The sequence below is a fragment of the Scardinius erythrophthalmus genome (assembly GCF_964197995.2).
Source record: "Scardinius erythrophthalmus genome assembly, chromosome: 16".
NCBI classification, from domain to species: Eukaryota; Metazoa; Chordata; class Actinopteri; order Cypriniformes; family Leuciscidae; genus Scardinius; species Scardinius erythrophthalmus.
In genome coordinates, this window is record NC_138236.1 from 8,658,528 (window position 1) to 8,680,787 (window position 22,260).

The 22,260-nt window shown below is 37.5% G+C and overlaps 2 protein-coding genes across 3 annotated transcripts in view; one reads left to right on the plus strand and one right to left on the minus strand.

The window, feature by feature from the left end:
* The window catches only part of atp2c1 (ATPase secretory pathway Ca2+ transporting 1), a 43,192-nt gene extending 31,200 nt beyond the window's left edge, over window positions 1-11,992 (plus strand). The window contains exons 14-27 of the mRNA XM_081389166.1: window positions 54-149; window positions 238-327; window positions 1,114-1,218; window positions 2,678-2,834; window positions 3,339-3,509; window positions 5,689-5,786; window positions 6,165-6,215; window positions 6,294-6,460; window positions 6,575-6,643; window positions 7,350-7,466; window positions 7,577-7,724; window positions 8,229-8,324; window positions 8,557-8,698; window positions 10,373-11,992. Coding sequence (XP_081245292.1) covers window positions 54-149; window positions 238-327; window positions 1,114-1,218; window positions 2,678-2,834; window positions 3,339-3,509; window positions 5,689-5,786; window positions 6,165-6,215; window positions 6,294-6,460; window positions 6,575-6,643; window positions 7,350-7,466; window positions 7,577-7,724; window positions 8,229-8,324; window positions 8,557-8,698; window positions 10,373-10,494 — 1,629 coding nt within the window. The 3' untranslated portion in view covers window positions 10,495-11,992. The remainder of the gene's footprint in view (window positions 1-53; window positions 150-237; window positions 328-1,113; window positions 1,219-2,677; window positions 2,835-3,338; window positions 3,510-5,688; window positions 5,787-6,164; window positions 6,216-6,293; window positions 6,461-6,574; window positions 6,644-7,349; window positions 7,467-7,576; window positions 7,725-8,228; window positions 8,325-8,556; window positions 8,699-10,372) is intronic.
* Window positions 11,993-16,930: 4,938 nt separating this feature from the next.
* aste1a (asteroid homolog 1a) overlaps window positions 16,931-22,260 on the minus strand; it is a 41,872-nt gene continuing 36,542 nt past the window's right edge. The window contains exons 1-5 of one of the 2 annotated variants that reach the window (XM_081389169.1): window positions 20,735-20,785; window positions 18,794-20,148; window positions 18,500-18,713; window positions 18,073-18,232; window positions 16,931-17,448 (exon numbers count right to left, since the gene is read on the minus strand). In XM_081389169.1, the coding sequence (XP_081245295.1) occupies window positions 17,196-17,448; window positions 18,073-18,232; window positions 18,500-18,713; window positions 18,794-20,098 (1,932 nt within the window). In that variant the 5' untranslated portion in view covers window positions 20,099-20,148; window positions 20,735-20,785 and the 3' untranslated portion in view covers window positions 16,931-17,195. Of the gene's footprint in view, window positions 17,449-18,072; window positions 18,233-18,499; window positions 18,714-18,793; window positions 20,149-20,734; window positions 20,786-22,260 lie in introns of those variants that run through there. The other variant, XM_081389170.1, reaches the window with a different exon arrangement.

The following is a 22,260-nucleotide window of genomic DNA, read 5'->3' on the forward strand; positions in this document are numbered from 1 at the left end:
GTTGACTTTAAAGGTGTTCAGATGTTTCTTAATTGATTTAGCTTTTTTTACAGGTCACCGGTGTCGGGTACAACAATTCTGGCGAGGTATTGCTGGATGGAGAGGTGGTGCATGGTTTCTCCAACACCTCCATCAGCAGGATCGTGGAGGTGAGGTTAAGAGGTAAATATTATGAAAAGCAGAGCTTTTTGGATACTATAATGTGACACATTTCGTTTGGTGTCTGAAATTCTGTAGGCTGGCTGTGTGTGCAATGATGCCTTGATCAGGAGCAACACCCTGATGGGCCGCCCTACTGAAGGCGCCCTCATCGCCTTGGCTATGAAGGTACAGTATGTTGCGTCCTGCATGATATTCTGATAATTATTGTTCTTTTGTGATATCACATGCAACTGTATCATAACTAAACCCAAACAGTATGGTTGGACGTGCCTGTGTTGCCTCTTCCCACCTGTTCAAACATGAGGCAGCCTGTGGCAATAATGCCTGCATGATACTGTCTGTCACCTCGTGTCACCTTATTTAGGCAAACAGAGAGTGTTTGAATCCGCTCACTCATGCTAATTAAGATGAGCAGACATGCTTTCACACCCCATAGAACAGTTTGCTGTGGCAACAGCACCTCCCTTGAGGCTCCCGGTTGTTAACGTCTGGTACATTAATAATATTGTTTTCACCACAGGGACATTTACTTGGGATTTAAACTGAGAGAATTGTGATTCAAATACAAGGGTAAAAATAACTAGATTTTTACGTTTTTCTTGTCTGCACCAAACTCAAAGCCACAATTTTAGGGTGTTCTAGGTCAGGCCCTTAACTATAAGAATTGCACAGGGGCCTGTGTGAAAGAGTTTCAGACTTTTCACTGTTTGTTGAGGCATCCTTGCTTCAGTTTTCCACATGAGCGGCAAAGACCTTGTCTCGTATTATCTGACCTTGCCTTTCTTTTATATTCTGATTTTGTATCTATCCACTCTGTTTTATCTGAGTTTTTCGTGGAACCGAAACTGATCAGTCTCTTTGAGATTAGATTGGATTTTCTATATCTTCCTTTAAGGATTCAAGTGAGCTGAGTATGTAACCACATGTCAATTTATTTTCTGTTGTTTATAGATGGGTTTGGAGGGACTGCAGCAGGAGTTTGTGCGGTTGGAAGAGATTCCCTTCTCCTCAGAGCAGAAGTGGATGGCAGTCCGCGTCGTCCATCGCACTCAGCAAGTAAGCTGTGCCACATGGCATAAAGCACTTTGTAAACTTAGAGTAGATGGTGGAAGGTAATTGGAGCTGAAATTCCTTGGCAATATCATAGTGCATGTTGAAATTTACATTCACTTTGCTGATCCTATTGATTTACTTAACAAACATGTCTTAAAATGGATGGACAGTGCCCAAATGTTTTTCCACTTGGCTGGCTATTTATTATTACTCTCAGGCTGAGACTGAGTGCTCTTAAAGTACTCTCTGGAAATCTTAAGATCCAATCTGTGTGGCCAGCTTCATGCAGTTTATGGAAGTCAGGATGCACAACTGTTTATCAGTCCACCGGGAAACAAGTGTGTTTAGGTACCAGGCTGCTGCATAAGAACAACTATTTGCTAGATTCACTGCTTTGTTTTCTGTGTTATGCCTTGGAAATAATCTGTACCAAAGACTTTATGTACACAGACTGTGTGCTCATATTCATTTGTTCCGCCATAAGGAATAAGTCCCGTCTTCTATATAAAAGAGCCAATTGATGATTGGTTAAGTCATCACAGCACCTCAGCTGCCGTTAGAAGCTCCGGTTGCTATTCTGAGATGCTTGCTTAAGACCGCACATGTGCATTGGCTGGTCTAGCCTGAAAAATAAGCTTTTTTAACGCTTTTTTGCGCATAAGAAACACCATTTATGAGACAGTTGTCAGATTTCATTGGTGATTTAAAATATAAAAATTTAATCGTAAGCTTGGTGAACAGCTTTGGAGAATTTGATGTTTTCTCATTTAAAACAGATAGGAGCTGTACTTACATGAATGAAATAGCTGCCCGAGAGGTGTTTCAAAGATGGCCACCGAGTGAAATGACTTGCCTTAAAGGGAATTTGTCGGAACTTAATTGTTAGACATCAATTCTGATCAGAGTCTTCAATCAATCGTTTTATCTGGTTTGTGTGTATGACCATTTTCGAAGACTTAAGTAATCATTTAAATGAGCTACCATTTTATTGCATGTTGGTCTGTTAATGTGGTGGTGACCCCTTCAAGGCCCTGATATATTCAGGGAAATGTCTTTTTCATTATTCGCCTAGTGTAAAAGGGTAAACTGATGTTTGAAACACTGCTGAGTGCGACGGTTAGATGAATATGTAAATTTTTACCAGCCGTAACAAACTTTTCCGGAGAGTTCGCTTTGGCAAGCTGTTTCGAACTCCTAAAATGAACTTTAAACAAAGTTAATTTTGGCCTGATTTTGTTCAAAAAGATGTCACATCATTTCATTCTTCGTTTTAGCTTGAAGTATATCGGGGCCTTAAATGTTAAATGTTAAAAGGGTGGTCACTTTACATATAAATTACACAGCCCTTTCCTTTCTAACTGGGCAGTACTTGCTCTGAATAAGCTACAAAGTTATTCTGTAGTCAAAAGTCTGATTATACGAAACTAATTATATCTTTCCTTACATCTGATTTAAATAACAGGATAAGCCTGCCATGTTCTTTGTGAAGGGCGCCTATGAGCAGATCATCCGCTTCTGTACTTCCTACAACAGTAAAGGTGTCAGTCTGCCTCTGACTCACCAGCAGAGGGAACTCTACCAGCAGCAGAAGAGCTATATGGGCACTGCGGGTCTCAGAGGTACAGCACTTGTTACATACTGTTTGAAAGTTTAAGACCAGTAAGATTGTTTTTTTGTTTGTTTTTTAAAGAAATTAATACATTTATTCTTTAAGGATGCTTTAAACTTCAGTCACAGCTTATATGATTCTTAAGAGCATTCCTGAAAAGTTCAGCTCATTTGGTTTTCCGAACTGTGGCTTAATGTCAAACAGCTTTCCTGCCATTATCAAATCGCACATAACTTTGAAATGACACGCATGCTCTTTGTGTCAACTCTTATAGTGTATCCTAAGTTGCTCCTTTCCAAGGCTTTTTTCCATCTTACAGCTGGCCTGCTTATCATTTGGCTTGTTTTTATAAGATAGAGTTGTCTCAGAGGACGCAGGAGAAGTGCTTTCACTTATTGACATTCCTCTCTATTAGCTTCCTTTAATTAAAGACATTTCATGGAGGACACAGTAATAATATTGAGATCAAGCAGGTTTTGGCAGAAGCTGATGCTCTTCATCTGTCCTCTGGCAGTGCTGGCGTTTGCTTCTGGATCTGAGATGGGCGCTCTTACCTTCCTGGGGCTAGTGGGCATCATCGACCCTCCCAGAGCTGGAGTGAAAGAGGCTGTGGTGACTCTCATCAGCTCTGGAGTGGCAGTGAAGATGATCACAGGGGATTCTAAAGAGACTGCAGTGTCAATTGGTATGACATTCAACCATATATATATTTATGAGTAGACTTAGAATGTTTAAAGGGATAGTTCACCCAAAAAAATTCTTTCATTAATTACTAAACCCTCATGTCGTTCCAAGCCCATTAAGACTTTCGTTCAACTTCGGAACACAAATATAGATCTCTTTAATGAAATATTTGAGCTTTCTGTCCCTCCATTGACAGCTATGTAACTACCACTTTGACTCTTCAAAAAAGTTCATAAAGAGATTGTAAAAGTAATCCATATGAATTGAGTGATTTAGTCCAAATTTTCTGAAGAGCCTCGATCGCTTTATATGATGTACAGATTAAATTTAGGCTTTTATTCTGTCAATGGAGGGACAGAAAGCTCTCAGATTTCATAAAAAATATTTTCATTTGTGTTCCGAAGATAAACGAAAGTCTTACGGGTTTTGAATGACATGAGGGTGAATAATTAGTGACAGAATTTTCATTTTTGGGTGAATTAACCCTTTAATGTTAGAAAAAAAAATTGCTGTAAATGAACATTTAGAAGAATATTTAATCATTTTATAGACACTAGGGCTGTTTTCGACTAAGGATTTTCATAGTTGAATCTGATTCGTTAGATTTTGCCGTAGTCGACTGATAGTCGAACCTTTTTTTTTTTTTTCTTTTTTTTTTAGATAGCATCTAGATTTTTTCCATTTCAAACAAAAGAGCTAAAAAACACATATATATCACACATATATCATAACATTTCATAAACATGAGGAGCAATATGAGAGAGAAATTTGGTGATGGTTGTTTAGGTACATTAAACCACTTAAAGCTTTTTCGCGCCCATGAGAACCGCGTGGAGTCAGCTTTTTAACGCACATGAGAACCGTGTGGAGTCAACTCACAGCCGCTCCGCTGCCCTGCTGAAAATGTGAAGCAGAAACGCTTAATATCAGATAACGATAATAATTGGACTCTGGGTTCGATTTTTTGACCATTTTCAGTGGTTATGAGGAGCAATATGAGAGGGAAATTTGGTAATCGTTGTTTAGGTACATTAAACAACGTAAAGCTTTTTAACGCACATGAGAACCGTGTGGAGTCAGCTTTTTAACGCACATGAGAACCGTGTGGAGTCAACTCACAGCCGCTCCGCAGCCCTGCTGAAAATGTGAAGCATAAACGCTTAATATCAGTTAACGTCCATAATAATTGGACTCTGGCTTCGATTTTTTTTACCATTTTAAGTGGTTATGAGGAGCAACATGAGAGGGGAATTTGGTAATCATTGTTTAGGTACATTAAACCACGTAAAGCTTTTTAACGCACATGAGAACCGTGTGGAGTCAACTCACAGCCGCTCCGCAGCCCTGCTGAAAATGTGAAGCAGATTTTTGAATACATTTTTATTTATTTACATTAGTAAGCTACAGGACATCGTCTTTCAAAACATGACCTGCGCGAAAGTGAAAAAATAAAATAAAAATGGTACCCAGCCCTTCTGAAAATGCGAATGCGTCTCTGTCCCCAGCACATTTCAAACCAAACTGACGCCCATGTATTCGACTATGAGGTTCATAGTCGAATCAGACTTCTCCGAATCGAATCGTCGAATCCTCGACTATTAGAAGTCAGCCTTAATAGACAGCAATGTAGTGACAAACAATTAAATATTAACATTAATATATTATTAATATAAACAATATGTTTACTAAACCATTTGAATACATTACAAACATTTTTTGGTAATAATGCAAACAAGTTGTTGAATCACAGTTTTGCATCAATTCATGAAAGTAGTGATTCTTGGAAATAGATTTTGTACTTACTAACTCTAATGCCTTTGTTTTTGAGTTTGAAGTCACAAGTTTGAATCAAGTGTAAAAATAAAAGATGCCTTTATAGATTTTAACTTTTTAGTTCTGACATTAAACATTCTGAATATGCTTATTTTTAAATAAATATATGCACAATATGTATTTTTGTTATTATATACACACACACACACACACACACACACGTATATTGTCATTCTTATGAGTAGCAAGACTAGGAAGAACTAATTTAAGTAGACTTAATGGCCAAGTAGAAAGCATTTCAAATAATTAATTTTGCAGCATCAGCAAAGCCATCGTGAATATATCATGAATATTCAATATGACACTCTACTCGCATACATTTATTCTATTGCCTTTCTCCACCACAGCAAGTCGACTGGGTCTCTATACCAAAGGTTCTCAATCTCTGTCTGGAGATGAAGTCGACCAGATGGACATCCAGCATCTCTCTCAGATAGTGTCCAGGGTATGAACATGCCTTTACACACTCCAAGCTTCCTCTCAGCACTACGATCCAAAAGATCCACAGCTGAGTTTTGGACGGCTGTCAAATCCACAAGTGTTGAAAAGTCTTGAGCATTGTACATTAGCTGATAGAAATAAGAGCAGCCTTTTGGTCTTTTCCATTCCACTGCACTATTTTTCTATTTTTTTTTTCCAATGTAAACACGTGCTAGACGGATGAGCGTTTTAAAAATTTGCCGCTCAAGTTAAAAATTAAAACACTTTTTTTTTTTTTTCGTTCCACTGACATGATGTCTCACGTTTTTAACAGCAAAAACGGGTTCTGTGTGAACCGGCCCTAAGAAGCAGCATGAAATGAATATGTTACCTGTCTCCACAGATAGCGGTATTCTACAGAGCCAGCCCTAGACACAAGTTAAAGATAGTTAAGGTGAGTGCACCAAACAGATTGTTTGTGATTTGTACTCCGCATATGGCCATGTTTATTAACCTGTTTTTCTGGCTTCAGTCCTTACAGAACATCGGTGCAGTTGTGGCTATGACGGGAGACGGTGTTAATGACGCAGTGGCTCTGAAGGCAGCAGACATCGGTGTGGCTATGGGTCAGACCGGCACTGATGTCTGCAAAGAGGCAGCAGACATGATCCTCGTAGACGACGACTTTCAAACCATCTTGTGAGCATACGGTTTCTTTTTTTTTTTTTTGTGGCTTTATCAGAATTTTGCGGACTGTTGACGTGACATCTGATGCGTTTACACGTGTCCTCAATCCTTTGTTTCTCACTCTAGGTCTGCCATTGAAGAAGGGAAAGGGATTTACAACAACATTAAGAACTTTGTGCGCTTTCAGCTGAGCACGTGAGTTGGCATATTTATATAATATAAATAAAAATGGTATTTTAAAGCTGAATTTTCAGCATCATTACTCCAGTCTTCAGAAGCTAAGTTTCCATCCAAACGTGAAGCAAATCTTTTCAAAATTTGCAAAAAAAAGAAAAAACAACAAATTAGGTGCGTTTCTATTAAGTTGTTCGAGCGGATGACGGCGGTATTGGTAACATAGTAACCTTCAAAAACCACCTCAAGCGAGCGTACAAACTTTTTTGTGAATTAAGGGATTTTTCCATTTGCTGTTTTCATCACTTGTTCCTGATGCGATACTTCAAAATGCACATAAAAATGGAATGGAAACATAGATAGTGTCACATGATCCTCCAGAAATCATTCTATTATGCTGATTTGGTCGTCAAAAAAACTTTTTTCTTGTTAATAATGGTAATAAAGTTATAGAAATAGAAAGTTCAAAAGAACCGAATTTATTTGAAATCCTTGATGAACAGAATTATTAATTTCTTTTTTATATTATATTTTTTATATGTGATTATATATAAACATTTAAATGTATATATTATCTATTCTTTATATTTTTGTATTAATTTTACGTTTATTACTTTTACTTATACTATACAATAATTTTTTTCTTGTGTGTATATAATACTTGAGACGATCCAGGTTATGAATAATGATAAAGTAATCTCTAAATCTTTGTGCTCACTTTCTTTAGGAGCATTGCTGCCCTTACTCTCATCTCCCTGGCAACACTTATGAATTTCCCCAACCCTCTGAATGCCATGCAAATCCTCTGGATCAACATCATCATGGACGGGCCGCCAGCCCAGAGGTAATAAATTGATTACAAACAGATTTATCACCACCATTGGTCAGGAAAACTATTTTTGGTGCAAGAATATTGATAGTCTGAATAAGAATGAACTTTAAATCTTTTTCTAGTTTGGGAGTGGAGCCTGTTGATCGGGACGTGATCAGGAAACCTCCGCGGAACGTCCGAGACAGCATCATCACGCGCAGTCTGATAGTGAAAATCCTCGTGTCGTCCTTCATCATCGTTTGCGGCACTCTGTTTGTGTTCTGGAGAGAGGTAGGCAGTATTCAGCTGATGAAGGCCTCCCTGCACATCATTTGTGTTCTGCTTTGTTTTTCATTTGTGTTCCATTTATATTCAAAACAGGGCATTAGGTAAATGACTAAACGATTTGTTAACACTGTGACTTGTGTTTGTTAAAGGCATCATGCAATGCTTTTTGTATATTACCTTTGTGGTGTTTTTTTGCTCGTCTACTTGAGAATTAATTTGGAGCCTTGGTACAGGAGTGCAATTACCTTTCCTAGCCTTTAATTGGTTTGCAACACTTTAAACAAGAGCTGTAAAATGATTAAGTACTGTTTTTCTCTGGGTAAGTAGCATCCAAACGGCTTTGGAAAATGAAGTACATTAAACCTGATGAAATAATTGTCTCCTTAAAGCTACAGGAACAATGCTAAAAGATTGTCAAGGAACCACAAAAGCATGTCCTTGATTTTTATCTGATTTTTGTCCCACCACTTCCCTTAAGTCTAATAAATATTTTTGTTTTGTTTTTAGCTGCGTGACAACGAGATCACTCCACGGGACACCACAATGACGTTTACCTGTTTTGTGTTCTTTGATATGTTCAACGCTCTCAGTTCTCGATCACAGGTATAAGCAACATCAAAAATCAATAAAATGCACAAGCATGTTTCTGGTTTACTTTCTCATGGGATGTATTAAGAATGTGTGGTGAGCAGAATCCTAAACACTGCCACCTGCTGTAGAGTCATGTTGTTCAAAAAGTTCAAAATGGCAGTGTGCGCTTTGGTGTCTTTAAGGCCTGGATTTTATGCCAGTACATCATTAGAAGTCTCTCTTCACTGTTTTTGTCATCCTGCAGACACGGATGGTGCACGAGATGGGCTTATGCAGTAACAGGATGTTCTGCTATGCTGTGCTGGGCTCCATCATGGGCCAACTCCTGGTCATATACTTCCCTCCACTACAGAAGGTCTTTCAAACAGAGAGTCTCAGCATTTTAGGTATGCAAACATAAAAATACAGGAAACCATAGTACACCGCATTTTTCTTATCACACGCAGTGGAGCCCAAAAAATATGTAAAATACAGAAGAAATCTATTCTGTGCTATTTCTTGTTCTCTAATAAGGAAATATGTGACATTGATCATGCAAACTCTGTCAGATGTTCTTGCTTCCATTGAATTTCAAGATGCTTGGAACATTCTCGAATTATCCTAGAACTTTTTGTTCTTTTAGTATTATTTATACGCTATTATAGTAGTATTTTGAATTAACTTTCATTTCATTATATTTTCAGTTTTCATTTTAGTTTAAGTTTTAGTCATTTTGTTGTGATTGTCCATTTTTAGTTGTTTTGTCATTTTTATTAGTTAATTTCTATTTATCTTTATTTTTATTTCAGTTTAAAAAAAAGTTGTACTTCATCTTAAACTTGGTTTTAGTGGTAAATAGCCCTGTCCTAGAGAACATGATTATCATGTTCACATTAATGATTGCAGCATTCAAAAATTAAATGTTTAATACAAATGGCCAGATTTACTAAACAGGGCAGATTAGCGTGAGAGCACAATTCCAAAAAAGACACATTCTGACAATCTGTCAGCTACACTGTTTACTTCTGATTATACCATGGTCTGGGTGAATACTCGATTCTGATTGGCTGCAGGGTGTCCGTTAAAAAGTGATAATGTACACCTAAATAAACCGTCAGGCGTAACCAAGGAAACCAAGTTATTGTTTGTAACTTGTAACTTTAGATTTCGATTGTAAAAATAATTAAAATATAAACTGTTTTAAAAATGTGTTATTTGGCAAGTGACCATGGTATAAGCAGGTTAATGCCCTTCGAGGTGTCCTTTGTCAGGTATTAATGGACTTCGGTCAGCTACGCGTCGGGCGTCGGACAGTTCGCGCCTCGCCGTCGTCCATTAATACCTGATAATGGACACCTGGTCGGGCATTAACCCTTACATGTTATAGTTTGGTTCCAAAATGTGATAAATCCATTTTGATTAATTTGAGTAAAAATGTGTTTTCTTTACCAAGAAACCAACAATTACTAAAAACACACACAAAAACTGATTTTGCACGGGCACTTTGCACTGCTCCCTGAATCGACACGCTTATTCATTTGTGGATGTAAACTGAATCTATAAGTCAGCTATGCTGTTTACTTCTGAATATTATATTTAATTCTGGTGCGCTTAACGTTATCGCTACTGTGTAATAGTAGCCTATGCTATTCACCAACTAAACATATCCTATTCAATGCGTTCAGTCTCTTAAAAAGCAAACAATTTGTGAAAAGGCAACTACAAATGATGCCCGTCATTTGTAGTTGCCTTTTCACAAACTGTTTGCTCAAGCATAGCGTTTTCTCAGAGTTCACTGTGTGCTTTCTACCATGCACAAATAAAAATGTCACCGAACTTTTGCTGTGTAATTGTAACAATGAGCATTCAATCACACCAAACCAACAATTACTAAAAACACACACACAAACTGATTTTGCACGGGCATTTTGCACTAGTATTTTAAATTTTGACTCAATATGTTCAGCTAATAAAATAAATGAATTGGCATATTATGTAATTAATTTGAACACCATTTTTTCTGTGTATTTAATTGGATATTTCACGTGTTCACTGATATATGCACCGTCCTCTCTGTGCAGATCTGCTGTTCCTGCTGGGCCTCACGTCCTCTGTCTGTGTGGTATCGGAAGTTATAAAGAAATTAGAGCGACTCAGAGGTGGAGAAAAAATGGCAGACACTGAGGATTTCCATGATGTATGACACACATTGTGTCCCGTGCAGGAGATGGTGGGTGGGGCTGCGGCATGTGGTTCAGCATGTCGCTCGGGCCGGTCTCATACCGTACGAAACAATCCAGAGTGATCATTCAGGCCCGACCTGTATGTGCAGTTCCTTTTTGAAGGTCAAGACCAGGGGCTGATTTTGGAGCAATCTGACGTGCGCCCTTGCCGAAGGAGATACTTTGGTGTGCTGCTTTATGACTGTACTACTTCCCATAGCATCTGGGCGAACTTTATTTATGAGATGCTGTATCTGTCCATACAGTGGCTGTTTTGATTTCATGATTTAAGGGATGTATTATGATTTTTCTGTATTATTATTATAATTATTATTATTATTATTAAAAGGATTTTGTGCTTTCTAAATCTATTGTTTAAACATTTCTGGTTAGAGGTTTGTGGAACAATGTGGATAATGCCTTTCTGCATTCCAGATTCTAAAATTAGTCTAAATTATGCTTGAAATATCATTTATTTTCTGTTGGAAAAAGCTTTTGCCCTCTTAAACCATGAGTGTTCCAGTGTTTGGTGGAACGGACCACTTGTTTTGGGTCATGATGAGACTGTGGGTGTGAATTAATGCGTACGTGATGTGCCAAACCATCACATCATTTACTTAGAAAAATGTTACCAAATTGAACACCTTGCAACCGGCCCTGCTTTGAGTCTGTTGAAGATACGGGATCCCACAATATGATGGCATTACGAGATTACAGGGTCCCACCTTATGACGACCTTCAAGGTACATGCACTAAAAGTTCTTTTCCCTTTATATTAGACTGATGGTTAATACAACTGGCTTGTACAATTACTTATCAGTTCCTCTATTTACATATTTTCAGTACTATATTATTACTTTCCTTATGTTAATACACTGGTATCTGGGCCATCTGAAGATAGATTTTGCCTTTTTCACCTTACTTTGGCTTTTATCTATAGTGTTATTTATTTTCTCACCAGCTTGGTGCTTGGTTAGGTGAATGCTTAATGATGTAGTTGGTTAAATGGGTGCTCATGTTGGCTGTACAGAAATGTTAGACTAACACTAACCCCATGTCGAAACACCTCAGTGCAGCCCACCAGCATTAAACTATTCCCATCTGCCAACTCTGTATCTTGTTTCTGTGGGACAGGGAAATATGATGCACTTGAGTTTTTACAGTGTGTGATCTTATCTCTCCTCTGTGTTGCAGATAGTGGTTCTTTATGGCCATATTGTTCAATTTCTTTAATGCCCATTCTGTTTTCTATCGCTCTAGCTTTGAAAACAAAACAATGTAATACACTGATAATAAACAGTATAAACAAATTAAATGAAGGGTGATAGGTAAAAAGCGTTTTTTATTTTTATTTTTTGAGATTGTATTTATTTTATTGTGGTTTGCACAGCTGAAACCAGTAATCTGTTGTGGTCATTTCAGAACACAATTGTACAATACAATTTTTTACAAATAAATAAAAATCTGTATCTGAAGTTGATCACTGACTAATCTGATTATTTAAGTTGCAAGTTCATACATTTATGTGGTAAAACAGAAATCTGTAAAGTTATTACAAAAGAAAGATTAAAATGGAAAATAATTTAATACTTCAATTAAAAAGTTTCATGTTTTTAAATATGTTCCTTAAAATACTCTGGTAAATAGAATGTATCCTTCTTGATACCAATGTCCAACAGCTAAATACAAATATCTTATAAAGTAATTATAATTTAATTCAGAAAAGCAAAGTCATGCAGTAAATAATGCAGGATAGCAAAACTAGGATTGTGCATGACGTGATTCTGATATCATACAGTGGACATATCATTTTAACATTTATTCTGGTGCAATGCCTTGCCCTTTTCCATTGTAAGTGCATTACTGCAAACTAATGATTTTTTGTTTGTTTTTACTAGTCAAAGCATCTCCTCTCATGTTTCTTGGAGGGATTATTAACATTGCGAACTTTAGCCTTGTGTCTGGTACGGGCAGTGTACAAACAGTCAGCCTTTTTCCACCCATTGAGATCATCATCTTCATTATGTTTCACAAAGCTATTTTAAAACGGTCTATAGTGTTAGACAAGTCTAAAATTTGCTCATAGACTAGTCTAATGCAAGTTAGACTGTTTCACAAAAATAAAGACTGACTTAATTTAGACCAAAAAAATTAGACACCTTACCCCCAGGCTAACTTAGGTCTAAGACTCTATGTTACCTTGGCAACCAGCAGTAACAATCAGTTACATTACAAACTGCCAAAAGAAAAGGGAAAATGGCTCATAATTCAAACATTTCTTCTTGTTACTACATTCCCAAGTAAAATGTCCTTGTAACTGTTAGGGCCGTTACATAGTCAGCGCAGGGCCGGCCCGCGGCATAGGCAGTATAGGCAAATGCTAAAGGCGCCACTCATCCATAGGGGCGCCAAAATGAGTGAACGAGTGAATTGTTTTTTTTTTTTAATTTAAAAAAAATAATAATTTAATAATACTATTTAAACCATTACTTCGAAATACTACCAAATAAAGCAAAAAAAAAAAAGTCCGGCACATCAATCTTCCCCCGCCGAGCGAGTGCTTAAAGTGCGTCAGAAAAAGAGCGCGCACGCGATCAGTTGTTGGTAATTTGTTCAAAGAGTATAGAAGTAACAAGAGGCGAAACTCAATAGAACGTTCCATTGCAACAAACTCCCCCATGCGCAGAGCTGCAGCTCCGCCATCTTGGACTGAACGCAACACAGCTGTCATAGAATTGAACGATACCGGGTTCAAATTCAAAAGCGGTTAAATGAACTAAAAAAGTAGTTTATAGTTTTTAATATCTCTAGAGCAGACATCCCATGTCTCCCGGAAGAACCGGGAGTCTCCCGCATATTGATAGCGGCTTTCTGATGCCCGCAAATTAGCTAAAACCACCCGGAATCTAGAGCGAGCGAGCAAGAGCGTGCAGCTCCAAACCGTAGAGCACACGGCAGAAAGGGTGAGGGAGCGAGATATCAACATATCAACCTAAAATGTGGAACACAACTTGTTCAGATTTTTTGCTTTCATTTTCTTGCAGTTCTAGAGTAAAATATATTTTGTATAAAATATAAATAATTATATTTTTTAAATTTGTACATTTTAATAAACTCAAACTTATATAACTTTTTTCTATTTCACTTTCATAATTTATTTCACTTCAACAATAATCTGACAAATTAAAACAAGACCAACCATATGTCTAAATTCCAAAGCATTCTTGAATTACAACCATTTAAGTTTGGATAGTGATTTTCATGTTTATGCGAAAAAAAGGTGACAGGTAAAGGGTTAATTTCGTGATAACAATGAATTAATAAAGCGGTCATTTGCCAGGTTAGGTGTTCATATATCTCTGAAAGTATGCGATTTAAAAAGCCCATTTCGAGTCTTGACAATTTCGACCAAATACATTAGCAAACTGTTACTGCGGTTATGGGATAGCTTACATTAACGTTACTTTACCTGTTATCGTTGACGTTAGCTCACTTTAAAGTTCATAAAACCTTTTCTACTTTACCTCTCTGGATCTTTAGGGAATCTATGAGATGCTAGTTGATTGGTTGTACACTGGTAAGTTGTTGCAGTTGATGGCAGAACACTGTTTTCTTTGTTTCCAATTATTTCCAGACATATTGTTAATGCTGTACAGTAGTTGTGCTAACGGTAAAGTCGTTGGTTCAGTCCAAAATGGCGGCCGCGCTACCGAAGCGCCACCTAGTGGCTGTTGTCAAAACTGCAACGGAGTTTCGCCTCTTGTTACTTCTATACTCTTTGATTTGTTGTGTAGCGTGCGCGACGCCACATCCAATGTAGACAGCATTGCTTTTGGTTTGCTTTTGTTTGTTTTAACCATAGACAGTATATAAACTGGACACAGCGACCCCATAGGTTTCAACGGAGAGAAGTTGAAGCACATAAGGAGCAGTCATTTCCTGATTGCCAGGCGTACTGCGCAGACTCAAACTGAGCTTGACGACGGGGATGTGACGTGAGCAGCCTGCCTGACAGTTGTAAGTTTTCTAGCAGCTGTGCCTGACGAAATCGGAACCATTCCCTTCCGAATCTTGCAGAGACGGAGAGTGTGAGAAGGAGCTGTCCATGAGCTAGGAGCAGGAGCAACGTCATGACTCTCTATGGGCTTCTCCTTTGACTTTATGCCTCCGCGTCCCCCAAATTGCCCGCGAGCTTCTCTTCCTGTCTCTACGGTAATTTCCAGAGAGTCGCGTGGTTTTGACGCAATCGTTAGCCTACTTTTACAAAAACTGCTTCTACGGGGGCATAACGTAAGATACAAGGTAATGGAGCCTTTTATACATTGTCGTGTTTCTTTAGAAATAAATAATGGACAAATGGAGTCTTTAAACGCCTCAGATGTAAAGTTATTCGCTGTCAAAGTGACGCCAAAATGAATGGAAGTCAATGGGATGCTAACAGCAGGTGAAGGCTTGTTAGCCAATGGCGGCTCCCGGGGGTACCTTCAAACTAATACGAAACGCTTACCCACTGGTTTTAACACACTCAGGCTCCCCTGTAGAAACGGCCCTGGCAGCTCGCGCCAGTTCTAGACACGGTGAAAGTTTCCTGATTGTGACGGATGGCCAAATTTACATGACACATTATAAATTAGCATTATAGTCTGCGATAGATACAGTGCCAAAAAGAAGAGGATAAAAGGGATAAAGACAGGTAAAGTGCATGATGTAGTGAATTAACAGTTTATCTAATTGCATAGTAGTAGCCTAAGATACTATAATTTAATGGCATTTATTTTAACCTTAAACTTAATGTTAGCAGTTGTGAGTTCTCCAGAGGCCACAGACAGTGTGATTTTGTATAACAATCATGTCAGTTTTAAGACGCATTTTTTTACCACTTTTTTAATTAATGTTTTACACTACAGTTGTGCAGTTTTGGGGGATATATGGCATTTTTAAAATTTATTTGCAAAAATTAGTAATGATATTTATTTACAGGTTTATTAAAAATAGCAAAGTTCACATTAAATCTGTATTGTAAAACGCGCTATAAAAGATAATGGGGACTTGACTTGAATGCTAGATGTAATACACTACAGGCCAAAAATTTGGACACATTACTATTTTTAATGTTTTTGAAAGAAGTTCTTCTATCATTTATTTCTGTGATTCTGTGAATTTTCAGGATCATTACTCCAGTCTTCAGTGTCACATGTGACATCCAGTCTATTACATGATCCTTTAGAAATCATTCTAATATTCTGATTTATTATGAGTGCTGGAAACAGTTCTGGTGCCGTATATATTTGATGAATAAAAGGTTAAAAAGAACTGCATTTATTGAAAATAAAAAAAATATTTTCTAATAATATAAATCTTCCTTACTATCACTTTTTATCAATTTAACACATCCTTGCTGAATAAAAGTATTGATTTATTTCAAAAAAGAAAGAAAAAAAATTACTGACCCCAAATTACTGACCAGTATATATTGTTGTTACAAAAGATTTATATTTTTAAAACATTTGCTTATTTTTTTATTTTTATTTTTTTACTTTTTATTCATCAAATTATCCTAAAAAGTATCACAGGTTATGAAAAAATATTAAGTAGCAGAACTGTTCCCAACTTTGATAATGAATCATCATATTATAATGATTTCTAAAGGATAATGTGATAGTAATGGTCCTGAAAGTTTAGCTTTGCATCACAGAAATAAATGATAATTTAAAGTATAATGAATTGAAAACCAATTATTTTAAATTGTAATAATATATCACAATATTACATTTTTTTCTGTATTTTTGATCAAATAAATGCAGGCTTGATGAGCAGAAGAAACTTCTTTGAAAAACATTAAAAATAGTAATGTTTCCAAACTTTTGGCCTGTAGTGTGTGTGTGTGTGTGTGTGTGTGTGTGTGTGTATATATATATATATATATATATATATATATATATATATATATATATATATATATACTGTATATCATGAACACAATGACGGGGTGAAATGGGCTGTGATGCATGGGGCGCCAGGTAAAATCTTGCCTAGGGCAGCAAATTGGTCAGGGCCGGCCCTGAGTCAGCGCGAGCAACGATCGACACGCTCCCTTTCATACGCAAGCGTCACGGGCGATGCGTGAAATGCAATACACCGTGACTGCTCAAACAGGGGGTAGTAGAGTCATAGTGAAGTCATAGCTCTGAATGCCCGTCTATTTCGCTTCAAACGCTCGCTTTATACGCGCGTCCTATTCGCCTTGGACGCGCGAATGGATTTAAAATGTTCAAGCGTCGAACTAGACGCGAATTTGACGCTCTATTCGCGTTTGGTGTGAACGCTGCATAATAACAGGCTGCGTCAAGATTGCAATGCTGGAATGTGTGTGTGTGTGTGTGTGTCAGAGAGAGAGAGAGGCACGGGCGCGATCGAACAGTGGAAACAAAAACATACTCTGTCATTTATACTCCTCCAACAAACACATATTTTCCGCTGGAGTAAACTGCACTGAGCGGTTGAATGCGCTTACTCGATCCGCCCATGTTTTTTGTTTTGAAAAGTGTCTTATTTTACCCAGAATGCATTGCAGTGTAGTCCTACTTGAGATAGTCAGAGTCTTAAGTGCTTTGTGCAACGGTCTGATTTATATGTCTATCTGAAGTCTGACTATCTACTATATCTAAGCCATAGTCAAAGTCTATCTTTGTGAAACCGGCCCCAGATGTTCAAAGCAACTGCTCAGATCATCTATAGGCTGATTCTGGCCATCTCTCTTCTCGAGCCCAGTTTTCATTTTCTTGATGAAGTCTTCACCCACTAAGCTCACGATTGCATCCTTCAGCTGTTTGAAGAGTTGATCAGCGCTTGAGCCCCTCATCAGCAGAGACTCCAGAGCGATGCCTCTCCTGAGCTCTCCAACAACCTGGTGCACCAGTGTTCCACGGTACAAGCTAAACAACACCAGAACACACTTAGTATTCATTTCCAACAACACTAATGGACACTTCTAAGATGTAAATAGTAATGTATATATATATATATTTTAGGGCTGTCAAAAGATTAATCGCGATTAATCGCATCCAAAATAAAAGTTTGTGTTTAAATAATATATGTGTGTGTACTGTGTATAATTAAATTTGTATATATAAATACACACACATGCTTGTATATATTTAAGAAAAATGTATAAATTATAAATTATATATAAATATATACAGTATATGTATGCAAATATTTCTTAAATATATACATGCATGTGTGTGTATTTATATATACAAAATAATTATACACAGTACACACACATATATTATGTAAATACAAACTTTTATTTTGGATGCGATTAATCGCGATTCATCTTTTGACAGCCCTAATATATGTATAACTTGTGTATTATATTTTTAAGTTATATTTTGGGCCTTGTTATGGTCTATTGTGTAGAGATCAGACAGGAAAGCACGGGGTGGAGAGAGAGGAATGGGATCGGCAATCAGGAACCACCAGGGATTTGTAAAAATGGAGATCAAAAGGATAAATATCAAAAAAGGATGGTTTAGGAGTAATAAAGGATGTTGTACCGTGCACACTCTGGTTCAGATAGCGGATCCAATAGTAAACGATTGAGATTTAGGCTCCACTTCAGGCACGACTGCCACTGGCTGTATAGATGAGCTGCTTCATCATCCAGATAGATCCTTCCTCGACCAGTTTGTAGTTTTTGAAGTCTCAACACCATGTCTAAACCCCCAAACCAAAAAAAAAAAAAAAAAATGAACATGTTATGACATTCCTTTTTCCAAAATGTTATGAACTGGCTCAACACACATTTCTGAAAACCTCAGCAATGTTTCGCCATTTTGCCCATGGCATTTAGCTAATCATTACACCATATCACCTTTTTTGTGTGACAATGGTGGCATATGTGCCGGAGGCTGCTTTATTACTTTATTGCATGCTATAAAAAACGACAGCTAACAGAATGATGATGTATGATAATGTCAATACCGGTTTCTGTTTTAGTCGTACTGCTGAGCTTTCCATTGACCATTCCCAGTAGCAGCCCCCAAAGATGCACTTGGCACGGCTGAGGTTGCGCGTTTACAAGCCAGTAATGTGTCACAAACATTTGCAACTGTAGAGCACGTGGGATCCCTCTTAACATCGCGGATGACACACCCAAAGTGTCGAGGAACACCTGAAGTCGCACGTCATGTGGTTCCTTGAATCATTAGAAAGACAAACACTGTAAAACAAACAGTTTCATTTCACTTCAAAACAGTGCTAAGACATCTTCATTACCTTGTATAATGTTTCCAGTTGAAGTTCTTCCATCACCTTGGTCCGTATGGCTTCAACCTTCTGATTGCTTAGTTTTATGTGTTGTCTCCCGTATTCCTCTACATAGCACTTGCTTGTGCCAGTGACTGCTTTAACGGCTAACGCTTGTTTATTTGCTGTCTGTTTTCCTCCTAACAACAGTAACCCGTATATCACCTGGCGTATGGGACGAGAGATTTCACTGCTACAAGGGAGTTGGAAATTTTCAACCTGGTGCGTCAAGGAAACCCTTTGGTGTACCAGTACATCGATAACAGAGGAGCCCATCCTCCCCTCAAGTAGAGGCCTCAAGGTCCATTTAGGTAGAACTTGCAGAGGACCTGTCAAAGCTGACTGTGGAAGCACCTTCGAGTCGAAGAACTGGGCAAGAGAGCCAGAGATGAGCTTATACTCTTTGATTCCTTTCCAAAGTGCGTTTTGAACGATGACTTTTTCTTTATTGTCTGTACATTTCAGCAAGGCACTTATAGCTTCTTCCGGCCCTGGAAACTGGGATAACCAGTTAAGCATCCCATCAATACGAGCATTTTCCGTGCCGGTTACCGAGTACTCCTTCCAATTCGGGTACTTGATATTTTGTAACTTCACATAATCGTTGCCTAAGATGGAAGCGAAGATTGGGAGAAGGTCAGCATTCATTTTGAAAGATGCACAGAATTTTCCCAATGTGAAGTGTTTGGCTTGGATGAATTTTTTGTTTGTCCGTTTGTCCACTCTCACTTTTTTCCAATTGAAATGTGTGATTGGCAAGACTCCTGCTCTGAGGTTGAATATATAGAAGTCACTGTCGTTGGACAAAACAGGACAATTCCACTCTTTAGCCAAGGCAGCAATTTCCCAATCAGCCTCTTCAAGACACTGAACCACTGGTACCTTGAGCTTATGAAGGAGCTGTCTTAACACATTTTTAATGAGTATAGGAAGGGCTCGCCCTCTCTTCCCCATAGACCAGGCATAGGCCGCATTTATTTTCTGCTGTTTTCGTTTCATGTCAGTGTCAAATTTTTTGTCTGTGTGGTCGGCGCCGCCATCAAGTACAACGTAAGGGCTAATGTCACAGGCTGCGAGGTTCCCAAAGAACTTTGTGATCAGCTCCTCAAAGGCATCATAGTCTCCTCCATGCATCTGATCCAGTTTGCAGTCAAAGTACAGCAAATAATATAAGTTACATCCATCGATTATTAGTCGTTTGTCTCTAAAAGCCCAGCTCCTTAAATAATCTGTGTCGCTGCTTTCAATGAATGTGTTCAATCCTTGGACTCCCATGTTGACAAACAGTCGTCACCGACTTTCAGCAATTTTGTTTTTTACTTGAGCTGGGAAAACATGAATAATTTTCTAATTATTGAGATAGGCTACAATAAATTAATGAACACTTTTTTGCCATTGAGATAACTGGGGAAAAAGTGTCCCAATGAACCTGAATTCACCCCTATTTAATATCAGCGTATTACGACATTGATGCATACAGCACTAAGTCACTGGTCATTTTAAGCAGACAAATACAAATTTTAAATGTAAATAACACAATACTATTGTCGTTAGATTTTCTTTTAGTTATACAACAATTTGTGTGAGTTAGATTTAAAGGAAAAGAGATAAAATTACGAAATAACATTTCATATAATGAAAATGATGTAGAATATTTATTATTTTACAACATTTTCATTATATAAAATGTTATTTCGTAATTTTATCTCTTTTCCTTTAACCGTCACGATAATGACATGCAAAATGTTTACAGGCATGGAGCGTTTTTCCAAAATAAATAATCAACTTCATAATTCCTCTTATATCAAAAGTAAGATATTGTTCTTGATTTGGTCGGATAACAATTCGACAGTAATAGAAATAAGTAGTAGAAATAATCTTAAAGTAGCCTACTAATTGAAAAGTACTTACCGAATGTTGAGGCATGAGAGTGTGTGAGACGTCTGTAGCTTCATGTATGCCGATCCGAATAATACGCAGATCTTATTATATAAAAACAGACAGAAAACCGAAACTTAATTATGACGTTTGGAATTGCACATCGAAACTTGGCGGCTGCAGCATCATAATCACGAGGATGCCATGAATACTTCTAACATGTCAACATAGGCTTTATATAGCCTACAATAACACTAATAATTCTACCAAACAAATCAGATTAGTCAATCTCTGTTGTGTGGTATAAAAAAAAAAAAAAAAAAAAAAAAAAAAAACACTCGAGAGTCGTTTTGTTAATAGTCCTGAACGTTTTGTATTTTAAATAGGTCTATGTATAAAGTAACATAAAATATACACACATAGATTTTCATAGACCATGCTATTTATTATTAAAAGAAGGCTATCTCTGTTAGGCTACTATTTTTATTTTATGTTACTATAGCCTATACACAAAAGAAAACATTTATAAAAAATCTTAATAGTGAGTGTTTTGTACCTAAAAACATACATAGGTGTGTGTGTGAATGCATAATAAGCTGTCTTCTAAAATATCTATCTGTCTATCGCATGAATCATCACCCTGTTGCTGTGCAAAACACTTTGTGTATTGCAGTTGCAGTTACACCCCTGATCTAAGAGATATGACAGGTCGCAGCTTGCTAACTGTGCATGTGCAGTATGAGTGTTATCACTCTAGCTTGTTTCTGATTGGAGAAAAATGACATTTTGCAACCATCCCCTGTTGCAACTGTCCCCGGTCTCAGGGGTTTTCTAACTTGTGTGCGTGTGGACCAAGAATCAAGAATTTTCGCGGACCACTTCATAATGCACATAATAAAATATGTCTACACACAGTCCTAAGTTACCTGAATTAATCCGCACCACTAAATAGGCTCACTAGCACTAAAACTATAACTGGTCATCACATCAGTACAACAGGCTTGTTAAAAGAAAGTTTACTGCACACAACGGCTGGCACATATATTATTTATTTATTTACTCAAGCGTCCGAGGGCATAATCAGGTTCATTTGAACAACAGGCTTATTTCCATAGCAATGGAGTATGAAATCTATACATGTTTGTTTTACAAGTCCTCAAAAAGTAGGCTTGAGTTTGTCCACTTAACAGCACATCCGCAAAACATTTCAGAAACGCGAGATCAAGAAACTAACTGGAAATTAAAATAATAACAGGCCTTATTCATTCCATTTATAAACATTTCGTTTCATACAAACTGCCTGTAAAGGCTATGCGTGTGTGATAATGAGAACATATCTGCCTCTGCCTCTTTTCTCTTCAGAGAACCTGTTGCTACACCGATCCATGTTGTGGTTCTAACGGCACTGAACTTGAACGTCACGGCCGAGCGCTACTAGCCTATTTTAGTAATCACACAATAACTTGACAATTTAATTTAAATTTTATATCAATATAGGCCTACATATTATTTTTACTCTTTATTTTTTTTATGGGAATTTCCTGGTAAAATGAAGGTAA